Genomic DNA, 13,076 nt, shown 5'->3' with positions numbered 1-13,076 from the left:
CTTCACACCCGCCCCTGGGTCTGGGCTACCCCCAAACTAAACAATTATTTGGTGGGATATAGGTGAGTTTTGGGTTGCTTTGTCACTTTTTCCCCCCAAAGGGCAACTCAAAAACCATTCAGTTCAACACTCCTACCCGTTTAAAGATGAGGTGATTGAAATGATAGAGTAAAGGAGTGACCCAGGGCTTCATCCGTTCATTTTTTATTTACTGGGCACAGAGGTTTGTTGGGTATCTTCTATATCCAAGTATTGTGTTTGGCATTCTGACGACAAGGGGAGGAATGGAGAATGACACAGGTCCAGTCCTAATGGAATTTATATCTAGGACAGACTAGTGTACCCAGAGGGAGCCTGGAACCCAGCTTCTGGTCTCAACCCCCAGCCAGGTCATTCCTCTGTTCCTTCTGTCTCTCTGAGAGGCACAAGTTAAACTGATTCTTAAAGAATAGGCTTTGGACAAATGGATATGAGGGGGAAGGGCATCCCAGGTAGAGGGGATTTCTGAGCAAAGACACTGCGATTAGATCACGTGGGCTGTGTTTAGAAAGCAGGAAAGTCACCTGGTGTAACTGGACACTGGGTTAGCTAGAGGCAGGTTGCAGAGGACCTGATTTTGCTCTCTAGAAAGTGGTGGCTGAAGGTGTGTGAGAGAAGACGCCCCTGAAGGCTAGCTCTGAGGAGGGTGAGAGTGGTCACAAACTGGGCAGAGAGTAAGGAACACACCCGGCCTCAGGAGGGAGGCTTGGTGTTGGGGGTGGGTAATCTCGCTTTAAGATGGACCGCAGGGCCAGCAATGACTCAGGAGTTTCAAGTGCAGCTTTAGGAGGTGGACCAGCGCACCTCCACACCCAAATTGGCTGGATCACGGGAAAATTGACGGGTCAGGCCTGGTGCAGGGTTCTGTCCCGACTATACCGCCCAATCTCTGGGACTTCAGATCTTTTGGAGTTTTCAGTATGTGTAATGCGTGTGTGTGTGTGTGTGTGTGCGCGCGCGCGCGGGGGTGGGGTGTCTTTCTCTCTGTCTTAAGAGGTCAGACCCTCCCAGCAGCAGGCCCCTAGGCTGTGCAGGGTAGCAGCAGTGGCCATAGGGCATTTCAGCACCGGATAACGGACAGCGCCCGCGCGGGAAGGAGGGGCGGGAGGTAGGAGGAGGAGTCAGCTTCCTGGGTTCGCTGGGCCGCGCTGTCACTGCCCCGCCCGGCCTCCTACTAACACCTCGCGGGCTGCCCGGGCTCCGTGCCAGGACTTGGGGGGCAGCGTGGAGGATGGGAGAGGAAAGCTGGCATTGAGAGGGAGGGACAGGAGACCCAAGGGGCGGGACTTGGTAGAGCCCCACGGACCCATTCCCTCCTGGGGCACGTCCCGCGAGCGAAACTCCGTTCCTGGACTCACGCCTCCGCCAGGTCTCCACCTGGTGTAGTCGTGGCACGGCGAGCGTCATGCGCCCCACTACGCAGGCGCGGAAATAATTCTCAACCCCCTCCTACCTTAACCCATCCATTGGCTACTCTGGCCCCGAGCTAGCAAACCCACCATCCAATCCGAGAGCTCCTTGAATTGCTCCGCCTCTCTCCCTCCCGGAAGTTGACTACTGCCGAAATCCAATTCGGCGAGGTCGGGCCAGCAGCCAATTGGGAGAGGGGAGGGACGAGCTAGCGCCGCCATGGAGCCAATGGCAGGCGACGGAGGATAACGCTGAGGACATGGCGGCTGCGGTCGGAGAGTTCGCGGACGTGTCGGTCTGCTCCGTAACCCGGGTCGGCGCCCAGGCAGCAGAGCAGCTGGCTTATTAGTATTCGTACCCACGAGGCGGCGCAGCGGGCCCTTGGGGAGCGCCAGCATCGCGGCCATGGCTTATCACTCGGGCTACGGAGCCCACGGTGCGTGGGGCGCGGGGCGGGCGGGACGCGGCCCGACCGGTCGGAGGAGGGTCGGCGGCGCGGCCCGCTCACCCTGAGGGAGAGGGCCAGTCGTGACCGCTCCCCAGGACGGCGGGTGTCTTTCGGGTTTCTGCCCTGCGGGACTCCACATCGCGTCCCGGACTTCGCCCTCTGGGTCCAATCCTGAGATCGGGCGGTGACAGCACAGCTGGGATTCCCTTGCCCGACCCAGGCACGAACGGGGTCTGCCTTCGGAACTTTCTTTACCTGTCATGGCCCTGTTGGGGCTCTCACCACAGCCCAGGGCCTTTGGGTACCCAGCTATCGCTTTTCCCACCCTTGTTCCTGCGGGGTGCCCTCGCAGTTAGTTATCTTCACCTGGAACTTTCTCTCTCCCCCAAGGCTCAGTTCAGAGATCACTTCCCTCGAGAAGCCCGCCCCCCCAAACCTATAGGTGGGCAGCCGCTTCCAGGCGCTGCCTCAGCTCTTTCTTTGCCTACATTTAGTACCTCTGGAAAAGGAGCCCTCATCAAAGTTCTTTCTGGGTTACCTACCCCTATGCAGCCCGGATTTCACTAACCGATTGCTGGGTGGCCCCAGGACCCATACAGGGCTGCCCAGCTTGGGGAAAGGGGTGGTGGTTTGGGCTCATGCTTGATATTCCTGTCACCTACTCCAGTACCTACAAACCCACAGGCTCCAAGCACAGGGCCCGGGCAGCTCCAGACCCCCCTCCCCTCTTCGATGACACAAGCGGTGCTTACTCCAGCCAGCCAGGGGAATATCCAGCCCCAGGAGCCGACGTGGCCTTCAATGTCAACCACTTGCTTGGGGACCCAATGGCCAACGTGGCTATGGCCTATGGCAGCTCCATCGCATCCCATGGGAAGGACATGGTGCACAAGGAGGTGTGGCCCGCCCCCAGGGCAAGGGTGGCAAGATTTGTGGCCAGGGATGGGGCATCACGGGATCCCGCCTAATTCTCCCAGCAGCCCTCAGGGAAGGAGCACACCGAGGAGCACCCTGAGGTTTGGTGTGCGGCTTGCCCACAGCCTCCTCTCTCCTCTCCCAGCTGCACCGTTTTGTGTCTGTGAACAAACTCAAGTATTTTTTTGCTGTGGACACAGCCTATGTGGCCAAGAAGCTGGGGCTACTGGTCTTCCCCTACACACACCAGGTGAGCTGCCTATCAGGTGAGCTGGCGGGGCCCTGCGCCTCCCTCCGCCCGTCCCAGAGTTTGGCCCCCAGATCTCAACCCCCTTCTTTCTTTTCATCTTTTTTTCGTGCCCTGGCTGCTGCTGCCACCGCCAGAACTGGGAGGTGCAGTATAGTCGCGATGTGCCTCTGCCCCCGCGACAAGATCTCAACGCCCCTGACCTCTATATCCCCAGTGAGTCTTTCTTTGACCTGGGCTGGGAGACCGTGCGGGGGACTTGTGCCTTGAGGCCCCAACAAGGAGAGAGACGCTCGTGCATTGATTCAGCATCTACTCGGTGCTTTTGTGTGTGGTGGTTGCTAGACACCTAGTAGACAGAGTAGCGGGACCAGTAAGGAGCTTCCCGGGCGTGCCCTCAGGGCCTTCGGAGTTTTTCCTTTTGCGATCTTCTTGCCTCTTAACTGGGATCGTGTCCTTCCACAGCCTGGAGCTCAGGGCTTAGACCTGATCCTGCGGCTTCCGGGAATGGGACCTCAGGCTGGCTGCTTTTACTCTTACGTACGCAGGAATGACAACAGTCTCTACCACAAAGGACTGTTGTGGAGATTCAGGGAGGTGATGTGCACTCAGCAGGGGGCACACTGAAAATAATAGTCAGTGTCACAGCGATTACTGGTCCCCCAAGTCCTCCAACATTGCCTTCTCAGAGGAAGTGGTCACTCCCTTCTGGGTTCCCATAACTGCCCATCCACATGGCACGGGGTCAGGCTGCCCACCTTGGACAGTGGCTGGCAGGCTGTCCCTCTGACTCCTCTCTGTCCTGGGGCCTGCAAGAGGCGAAGCCCAGGGTGGACACCCCGGAGGAGGGGTGAGTGGCCCCGCGCGGCCTGCAGGCGGGTTGCCGGGGCAGCCAGTCGGCTCAGTTGCTCCGGGCTGGCTCCTGGTTCTTCTGTCCTCCAGTCCACTTCCTCCCAGAGCCACGTTGTAATGCAGGACTTGCCATCCCCCTTTTACGTGTGGAAGTCAGGGCTCAGGGAGACAACTGTCTTTGAAGCCACATAGCTTATAGGTGGTAGAGCTCGTTTCCTGACTTCAGACCCTGTGCTTTCTGGTGGGCGTGTCAGTTCTGGTGCTTCGAGGGGGGCAGAGAAGAGGGCCGAGGAGTTCCAGGCTGTGAAAGCCCAGCTCCCCCGGGGCTCTGAGCTTTTGTGGAAACAGCAGAGGTAAACTGGGTGGGAGCCCTCTACATTGGTGGGACGGCCAAAGCCAGCACCAGTGGCCAGACCCAAAATTCCTGGCTGAGGGGAAGTCTTCCCCATGGCCGGACTCTGGGGAGAGCCTGGGTTGTCTCCAAGTCTGTATTTTAGTCCTGTCGTGTTGTGGGAGATCAGTGTGGCTCCTGCCCGTTGGTCTAGGATTAGTAATAGCCTTGGCCCATGATCCGGTGTGATCCAAGCAGGAAACTTGAGTTAGTGAGTTTCCTAACACAGGGACAGGGAAGGAGGTGGCTTGGTGGTCCTGAGAGAAGGGTCAGGAAGCATTTACACCGGGAGAGAGGGCTGAGCCGGGAAAGGCATCCCAGGCAGGGCAGTAGGAGTGACTGGAGGCTGGGCCCATGCATATGTGGGGGCGCACAGGAAGGGATGTATGGGGGGAAGGTAGGGAGTGGAAATGGCCCCAAATACCTAGCCTGGGGGCTCTGATTGAGGAAACCAGGCGAATGGCATCTTTCTGGCTCTCGGCAGCAATGGCCTTCATCACCTACGTGCTGTTGGCTGGGATGGCACTGGGCATTCAGCAGAGGTTAGTACCGACGCCCTCCCCATTCCCACCAGCACCCCTTCCTGCTCTCCTCACCTCCCTAGGGGACCTGTGTGGCCGGTCCCAAGCCCAGCCCATGTCCTCAGTCTCACACCTGCCACAGGATGGCTGGTTTCCAAACAGCGCTTTTCCCTGCGCACGGTCACAGGTTCTCCCCGGAGGTGCTGGGTCTGTGTGCGAGCACGGCGCTGGTGTGGGTCGTGATGGAGGTGCTTGCCCTGCTCCTGGGCATCTACCTGGCCACCGTACGCAGTGACCTGAGCACCTTCCACCTGCTAGCCTACAGCGGCTACAAATATGTGGGGTGAGTACCTACGGGCCAGGCCAGAAGCAGGCCTGGGAGAGGGGCCTGCTGCCGTGGGTCCCCAGCTGGTGCAGCTGTCGCCTTGAATTGTGTCTGCCCTCTCTGGGCCCTAGCTCTTCCGTTAGAGGAACCAGCTGCTTTTGGCATTGTCCTCGGGACCCGTGTACTGTTGCTCAGGTCAGGAGTGTAGGCGAGTCACCCTGGGAACACAGGGGAGAAGGGCCTTGTGCTGGGGGCGTGAAGGGGGTCTCCCGTCCACATTCTACACTGAGTCCTAGGCCTTCTAGGTTCATTTTGAGTCCAGGAGCCTCGGGGGATAGACTGGAGATAAAGGGCCCTAGTGGCGGTGGGTGGGGTCTAGGTGGGCGGTGGGGCCCGTCTGAGGCCCGGACCCTTCTCTTTCTCCTCTCCCCCTCCCCCATCGGCCCCCCGCCCCCGCAGGATGATTCTCAGCGTGCTCACCGGGCTGCTCTTCGGCAGTGACGGCTACTACGTGGCCCTGGCCTGGACCTCGTCCGCGCTCATGTACTTCATCGTGAGTCTGGGGCTGCCCCTCACGCTTCACCCCAGGGTTGGAGCTGGGAACGAAACTCCCCTGCCCGGCCCAGCTTCAGCGCCCTCCTTTCTCCCAGGTGCGCTCTTTGCGAACAGCAGCCCTGGGCCCCGACAACATGGGGGGCCCAGCTCCCCGGCAGCGCCTCCAGCTCTACCTGACCCTGGGAGCTGCGGCCTTCCAGCCCCTCATCATATACTGGCTGACCTTCCACCTGGTCCGGTGACCCCTGACCCCCACTGGCACTGATTTTTTTTCCATACATTGAAGATTTGATTTCCTTGATTGTATTTGACCCTTGTTCCTGGGGACGGGGGTTGGGCGGGGGCTCGCCCTTGCCCGGGTTTACCAGGCTCAGGGCACCCAGGGGAGGGCTTCCTGGAGTTGGTGGCCTTGGTACCAATTTGAGAGGGAGGTGGAAGGGTTTCAGGTTTACGGCTCTTCGGCTGTGGCCAGGGAAGGGAGGAGAGAAGGGAGCAGCTGCCGACCACACCGTGAAGGCCTCTGATCCATCGGAGGGGTTTCCTAGAGGGTCCCGTGGGCGGGTGGTTTGAGCCTGGCTGTACTGGGGATTCAGCTGAGGGCCGCTCCCTATAGAGTCCCTGTGCCCCATGTCCTCTTCAAGCCTTTCCGGAGCAGAACCGGGGCCCACGTGTTTGCAGTAGTTTATTCATATTTTCTCACAAATGGCCGGGGAGGGGGTGCCGGACTCCTCCAGGCAACATAGAAAATGGGTCCAAGAGACAGGACAGGCTGGGATTGGGGCAAGTGGGGATGGGGAAGGGGGAGGTCTGGAGAGAGAGCCTGGGGGAGGGGAGAGGGCAGACTAGGGGTGGGACTGCCCCCCTGCTGAGCCTGCTCATTCCCGGTGCGGGTACCCCCCCACCTGCAGGGGGAGCCTCAGGGTGGGGGTGGAGGGGGGCGGCCCAGAACTTCCAGGGTCAAGCCCTGCCCTTTGGCAGGGTCCATGTTCCCCCCCAGAAGTGGACAAGGCCGGAGGTTCCGCCCCTTCCAAGACTGACTGCCATGCCTACAGGCTGGCAGAGGAGCCCCTGCCCCATTTAGAGCTCTGCCCAGCCCTGGTCCAAGGGGAGGGGGCTCTGAAGGCGGGAGGTCCCCGCAGCAGCAGTTTGGAGGGGTGGAGAGGAGGCTGGGGGCACCAGTGCCCCCTCCCTCCCCAGGGCTGAGGCCTCTGCGGCCGAGGGGTAGGGCTGGGGGTGCACAGGCGTCCGGTCCATTCTGGGCTTGCTCCCTGGCCGGCTTCCCCCTTAGAAACTCACCAACGTATAAACCATACTGCAGGAAGAGGAGGCAGTGAGCCGAATCCCGAGGAGGCCCGGGTACTGGCCGCCCACCCCCCCATACCCCGGGCTGCCCTCAGTCCTTAGGGGAAAAAGGCGGCAACTTGGGGCCCGACCATTCCTGGAATTGGAGGCACATCCCTTCCCTGGCTTCTGACTGTGGTGGGCAGGGCCTCACCTGTACAGGTAATAGAAGAAGGAGAGCAGGTAGAAGGCGAGTTTGCACCAGGACTCCTTCTGGCAGTAGTTGAGGATGTCAGCATTCATGATGGAGACCGCATCATACATGACCTCAGAGCCGTCCGCCGGGCGGTGGAAGTACCTGGCATGAGGGAGGGGCCTGAGCGCCCACCTCAGAGCTCCCCCCATCTCTCCCCTGCTCTCCCGCCTCCCCCCTCCCCAAGGCAGCTTCCAGAGGCGGCCCAGCCTGGGGAGGCTGAGGCCCTCACCTCCAGAGGTGGTAGAAGAGGAGCGGGATGTTGAGGCCCAGGGTCACCCACTCTGCCGCGCACAGAAACATCAGACAGAAGAGGCCGTGGATGGAGTATTCCGGGACCACCAGCTGGGGAGGGAGGGCGAGAGGTCAGCGGCCTGGTGGGAGGATGCCCCGCAGCTTCAAGGGCACAGAGGGGAGCCGGGGTTTGGGAGGTGCCCCCCACCGTAACCTCTGGGGACTAAAGAGGCCTCCAGCCTCCCACTCCCTCCCGGTGGCGGACCAGAGGGGCCCAGAGGGGCAAGGCCACGCTCCGGGTCGCAGAGAGAAGGGCCAGCCTGGGCTAGGAGCCTCCTGCTACTGGCCCTGACACTGACCTTCCTCAGGAGGCAGCAGATGCGTTCGATGTTTTTTAAACGCTCGCGCTGTAGGGGGAGGAAAAGGTTGCCATGGGGGAGGCGGAGGAGCGGGCATTGGGGGGTGCCCCCCTGCCCTCCCTACATCCCCCGCCGACCCTCAAGTGGCCGCCAGGGGGCGCCAGAGCGGTCGCTGCGGCAGGGAAGCAGCCGCGCCGTCCCCATGGCAACCGTCACCATGGAGGGACCTTCACCCGCGTCTCCACGGCAACGGCCCAGAGCCTGGCAACGGCCGCCCCGCCAGGAGGAACCCGAGCCCTGAGCCCGCGCCAGGTGTTTGCTGGGGGCGGGGGCAGACAGGAAGGGCCACGGCCGGCGCCCGTCCCACCACGCAACCCTTTCTTCCCGTCCCCCATCCCCCTTCTCCTGGGACAGATGGAAAGACAGATGGACGGACACACCTCGGCACAGCACATGTATCACTTACTGCCCGCGCTGGGTTCCCCTGGTCGATGGGGTTCTTGAAGTCGGTCCGCAGCTCGTCAAAGGCTATGATCTGGGGGAGGAGCGTGTGCCTGTCAGGGTTGGGGCAGCAGCTGATGGCCCCCCACCCGTCCTTCCGTGACTCAGGAATTCATGCATGGGCACTGGACCAGATGGAGCTTGATGCAAAGGTGGAGAAACTGAGGTTGAGGGAGGGGCGGGGCCTGGCCCAAGGTCACCCAACAGTGGGGAATGGCATCTTGGTGCGCTATCGCCCAAGTCAAGCCATATTCACGACGCTTCGTCCAAAACATCCCAAGAGATGGTGTCTTTTTCTGCCCTTTGCTGGCCACCGGGGCCCCAGAGGCCTCAGGCACAGCCCTCGCCTGGGTAGGCTCCCTTGCTTGGGAGAGCTGTGAAGAATGTTCCAGAGTGATGGGACTACTGGGGTGCCTGGTCCAGCGCTGGGCGTGATGGGGGGCAGAGTTCAGGCTGGACTTTGAGTGGGTGACTGGTGAACAAGCGCGGGGAGGGCAGTCCGAGCAGCAGGAACAGCAGGTACAAAGACAGAAGGTTGAAAGAACAAGGAACATTGAGGAAGCTGCCGCTTCCATGGGGTCGAGTGACGGTGTGAGGTGAGCGGGAAGAAAGAAGGAATGTGAGAGATGGGCTGGAGATGCTGTGAACCCGGACCAGATGTTTGGACTTTAACCCAAAATAAAGGGGAGCCATTGAGGGGTATAAGCCGCAGAGTAGGACGGTCAGGCGAACACTTGAGGTTGGATGGAGCGGGAAGCACACATCGGCGAACAGTCCCGGCGGAGACCTGGAGGACGTTTGCTCTACGCCAGCAGGCTTTACGCTTACTACCTCACTTACTGCTTGCAACAACCTGACGGTGTAGGGCCTGGTATTATCCTAGCCGTCTTGCAGATAAGGAAACTGACACAGACAGGCTAAGTTACTTGTCTAAGGCCACACAGCGAGTCAGTGGTAAGCCAGGATTCTAACCCAGTTAGACTCCAGCATTAAAATTCTTACTGGCTTTATCCTAGGAAGGCCAGGCCAGTGAGGAAGTGGGGGAAGGGTGGCGGGTGCTGCTCATCGATGATGATCGGCATGGGGACAGCGGCAGAGAGTGGAGAGGTGTGGAGGAATTGCAGAGCTGTTTAGAAGCCAGACTCCAGTGGGTTGAATGGCAGGAGTCGGGGCACAGGGGCCCAAGTTGCCTTTGGGTGTTGGGGCACTTGGTAGATGGCAGTGTACTCCTTGGGATGGGGAACTCTTGGGAGGTACAGGTGTTCGGAGGGATGAGAAGACAGACCTGGGTGGGGGGCAGTGGGAGCTGACCTGGAAGGAGGTCTGGAAGAAAAGTCTTCTGGGGTCCCCTCCCCTCAGCACCAGGGCCCATCACCCCCAAGTATCCCGGACCCCAGACGGCTTGGAAGGAGAGAACATGGGCTTCCTGGAGGGAGCCGGGGCCATCTGGAGCAGCACCCCCCTCCCCATGGACTCTGGGCAGCCACCTGCCTGCCAGGCACAGCAACAGGGTCCAGCAGGGAGCGGAAGGGTGCCGTCTGTCTGCCCCAGAGCTGGCACCACCAGCAGGCAGCGGGTGTCGTGCCTCCCACCCCCCAGGCTGCCTGGCTCTGACTCAGCCCCCTGGAACAAACAATCCCCCACGATGACAGCTGACACGCGTCACTCACCACCAGGGTTGCCTAGCGACTAGTGGGGACTGGGCTCAGGGTCTGGGGTGGGATCTGGGGTCCTGCCCTGGAAGGTTCTGGTTCTTACTAATTCGGATTGAGGACCACACCTCCTATGCCTATGCCCAACCCACCCCCCTTAGCAGGTCATGCTCTGGGCACTCTGATGTATATACAACAAACCCACTTTATCCACAAGGAAACAGACTCAGCATGAGTGACTTGCTAAGATCACCGAACTAAATAGCTTAGCTGAGTGAACACCGGGCTTGACGCATAATACGTGCTCAATAAATATTTGCTGGGCCCTTTTCCCCAGCCTAGGAGCCTTACAAGGGCAAAGCCCGAGTCCTACTCATCCTTGACTCTCCTTCAGCTGCCCAGACCCCGGTTCTCAGGAAGCATCGACACTGGTGTGTTGGATGGAGGAGTGCTCTGAGTAGCCCTTAAGAACAGGGACCCCCAGAGGGGCTGTGGAAGGTCTTTGGGTGGGGAGAGGCCTGAAAAGGGGCTACTTGATTTCCAGGAACTTTCTCCCAGGAACTGGTTAGGTCCGTGTTCCCAGCCTGTGACCCTCAATTTCTCCTGATTTTTGGGACCCCAGCTCTCCTGCCCCCAGGACTGTCCACAACTCTGGGATGAGAGAGGAAGCTCAGAGAGATCAAGAGATCAAGACAAAGGGGGAGAAAAGAAAAAGCAACTAAGAGACCCACAGAGAGAGAGGGAGGGGGGAGAGGCAAAACCAGGGAGAGGGCTGGAGACGGGAGGGGGGATGTGTTGAAGGAGCCTGCAGGGGCTCACTCCTTGTGCAGGGGTGCAGTGAGAGCCCATGGAACCCTGAGGCTGAGGAGGGGGCTGGGCGATGGTGAAGGGAGAGATTGGGCAAGAGCCAGACAGGCTCACGGGGGCAGGCCGCAGGGCCCAGGAAAAAGAGGAAGTGGGGAGACCAGGTGATAGCAGGTGAGGTAATGAGGAGGACGGAAAGTGTGGGTTACGGGGCGGGGGGAGACTGCAGAGGGGGAAGGGAACCCCCCTAGAGGGCTGGAAGATCAGGAAGATGTCCCGGAGCACAGGGTGCTGAAACGGACAGAGCAGGCCGACCGAGAGGGGCAGTCCTCACTGAGGGGAGAGAGGTGGAGGAGGGCAGTGGCGGGGGGAGGCAAGCGTCCCAAACAGTGAGCTGGAGGCTGAGTGACAGAGTTCTTGGTGAGAGGAAGGGGGCCAGGCAGAGGGGACCCCTGAGGAGACCCCGGAGAGAATGAGGGAGAGCGACTCTCAGGGGAGGCGATTAGGATGAAGGATGAGAAATGGACACAGAAAGAGCAGGTGTGAAGCCGGGCCAGAGTGAGAGACCGACCAAAGGGGGTACCAGACAAAGGGGGAAGTGGGAAGGAAGAGGAGGGAAAATGGGAAGTGGGGAGGAAACCCGATGCGGGGAAGCCCAGAAAGGAGGGGGCAGGGAAGCCCAAGGTGAGCTGGCGGTGGGGACGAGGTCTCTGGTCTGCTTAAGAGCCAATCGCCGCTGGGTCAGGGAGGTGAGTGAGAGGGAAGGGGTTAATGGACTCTGCGATCTGTGGGTCCTGTAAACAGATGCAGTTGCCATGGCAACCGGCTCCATCACTCCGGCTGGAAAAACCCACAGAGGGGGGGCAAGCAGACAGACAAACTGCCCGACAGACAAACGGGGGCGACTGGATTGGGGGGTGGTAGAGGAAAGGCACAAGAACCCCAGAATTCTGCCCCACACCCCAAGGCGGCGTGGGGCAGGGGCAGGGGGTCAGGGACCAACTGACATACCCACAGACAGGCGGGGGCGGCGGAGGAAGGGGGCCCCAGGAAGGAAGCCGACAACGCGAGGGGGTATTCATGGGGGCGAACAGAAGCTGACCGAAGGGGTATAGCGGAGAGGAGGCTCCAAGTTTCCGCGGACCCCGAGCCCATCTGCTCGGCCCCCTCCCGCGCCGTGTGCCCCCGGCCCCCCCCCCACCCCGCCCCCAGCCCCAGCCCGGCCTTACGTGCCAGATGACAAAGAAGATGAGGGAGGCGCACAGCACCAGGGTGAGCATGTAGCAGAACGCGGCGAAGGTGAACGCCATGGCCCCCGCGCCGGGCGGCGGCCCGGGGGGCGCCAGCGCGGGGCCCGGGCGCAAGGGGACGCCCCCCGGTCCGCGTTCAGGGCCGGCCGGGCATGGCCCGCAGGCCTCGGGGGACGCGGGCGGCGCGGCCGGGACCGGGGCCGCGGGGCCGTGGGGCGCGCGGGGCGCGGGCCGGTGGGCTCGGGGGGCGCGTCCGCTGCCGGCTGCCCGGGCCGCGATCGCTCATCCTGCGATCCCTCGCCCGCGGCTCCCTCGCTCTCCAGCCCGCGAAGCCGGCGGGGCGGAGCCGGGGGCGGGGCCGCCGTGCGAGCGGCCTCGGGCGGGGCTGGGTCTCTGCGCGCCCCTCCGCCTGCACCGCCCGGCCCGGGCGCCACCCCCGCCCCAACCTCGGGGACACGTCGGCATGGACGCACATCCCTGGCATGCGCCCGCCCCCGCCCCCCGCGTCACACGAGTTGGGTCCACTCGGAGGAGCGCGCGAGCGCGCGCACACACACACCCCTACCCTCACATACTGTATTTTGCACACTAGCCTCCCTGGGAGGCCAGGCTGAGGTCCGAAGTGGGAGAACTTGGGACTGTCCCGGGGCCGAGACACCTGGCTTGAACCCAGAGCAAAGACGGGAGCGGGGGCAGAAGGGGAAGCGGGCCGGGCATGATGGGGCACGTCCGCAGCGCCACCTCACAGGCCGGACAGTGTGCACCTGTGTGGCTGTCCGCGGCCGCTCACCAGGTACTCGCCCATGGCCGCCTGCCTCCCCTGCTGCTGGAACCGTGCTGGGCCCGTGGGGACACACCACAGAAGCGAAAGCAGGCAGCACTCCTGGCTTTAAGAAGTGGGTCAAGGACTTTCAACAGCAACCCTAGGACACACAGCCCAATCCAGGGACCCCTGTACCGCCAGCCAAGCCCAGGGCATCAGTCCCACTGCCCCACCCCAAGACAGCTCCCACCACAGACCACACTCAACCACCACAAC

General features: G+C 61.5%; 2 protein-coding genes across 2 annotated transcripts; one reads left to right on the top strand and one right to left on the bottom strand.

The window, feature by feature from the left end:
- The first annotated feature begins 1,661 nt into the window (after positions 1–1,661).
- Positions 1,662–6,009, top strand: YIF1A (Yip1 interacting factor homolog A, membrane trafficking protein). Its single transcript, XM_032357503.1, has 8 exons — positions 1,662–1,885; positions 2,582–2,793; positions 2,958–3,062; positions 3,197–3,275; positions 4,787–4,844; positions 5,011–5,166; positions 5,608–5,701; positions 5,799–6,009. The coding sequence occupies exons 1-8, from the start codon at positions 1,855–1,857 to the stop codon at positions 5,943–5,945; spliced, it is 882 nt and encodes a 293-aa protein (XP_032213394.1). The 5' UTR covers positions 1,662–1,854; the 3' UTR covers positions 5,946–6,009.
- A 358-nt stretch (positions 6,010–6,367) lies between these two features.
- Positions 6,368–12,479, bottom strand: CNIH2 (cornichon family AMPA receptor auxiliary protein 2). The gene is made up of 6 exons (XM_032357505.1): positions 12,017–12,479; positions 8,297–8,365; positions 7,831–7,878; positions 7,470–7,582; positions 7,199–7,342; positions 6,368–7,015 (listed from the first exon to the last, which is right to left on the bottom strand). The coding sequence occupies exons 1-6, from the start codon at positions 12,095–12,097 to the stop codon at positions 6,988–6,990; spliced, it is 483 nt and encodes a 160-aa protein (XP_032213396.1). The 5' UTR covers positions 12,098–12,479; the 3' UTR covers positions 6,368–6,987.
- Between the last annotated feature and the right edge of the window lie 597 nt (positions 12,480–13,076).

The sequence above is a fragment of the Mustela erminea genome, chromosome 9 (genome assembly GCF_009829155.1).
Source record: "Mustela erminea isolate mMusErm1 chromosome 9, mMusErm1.Pri, whole genome shotgun sequence".
NCBI classification, from domain to species: domain Eukaryota; kingdom Metazoa; phylum Chordata; class Mammalia; order Carnivora; family Mustelidae; genus Mustela; species Mustela erminea.
The sequence above is the reverse complement of the archived record's forward strand: the minus strand, read 5'-3'. Positions and strand labels throughout refer to the sequence as shown.

What these genes read in the sequence shown, in the direction of transcription:
- YIF1A (XM_032357503.1), top strand. Translation starts at nt 1,855, where the DNA reads ATGGCTTATCACTCGGGCTACGGAGCCCACG. An exon ending in TCTTCCCCTACACACACCAG is followed by an intron (nt 3,063 to 3,196) that starts GTGAGCTGCCTA and finishes TGCCACCGCCAG; the next exon opens with AACTGGGAGGTGCAGTATAG. An exon ending in CCGCGCTCATGTACTTCATC is followed by an intron (nt 5,702 to 5,798) that starts GTGAGTCTGGGG and finishes CCTTTCTCCCAG; the next exon opens with GTGCGCTCTTTGCGAACAGC.
- CNIH2 (XM_032357505.1), bottom strand. Translation starts at nt 12,097, where the DNA reads ATGGCGTTCACCTTCGCCGCGTTCTGCTACATGCTCACCCTGGTGCTG. An exon ending in TCTTCTTTGTCATCTGGCAC is followed by an intron (nt 8,366 to 12,016) that starts GTAAGGCCGGGC and finishes CTCCTCCCCCAG; the next exon opens with ATCATAGCCTTTGACGAGCT. An exon ending in TTCTTCTATTACCTGTACAG is followed by an intron (nt 7,016 to 7,198) that starts GTGAGGCCCTGC and finishes CTCTTCCTGCAG; the next exon opens with TATGGTTTATACGTTGGTGA.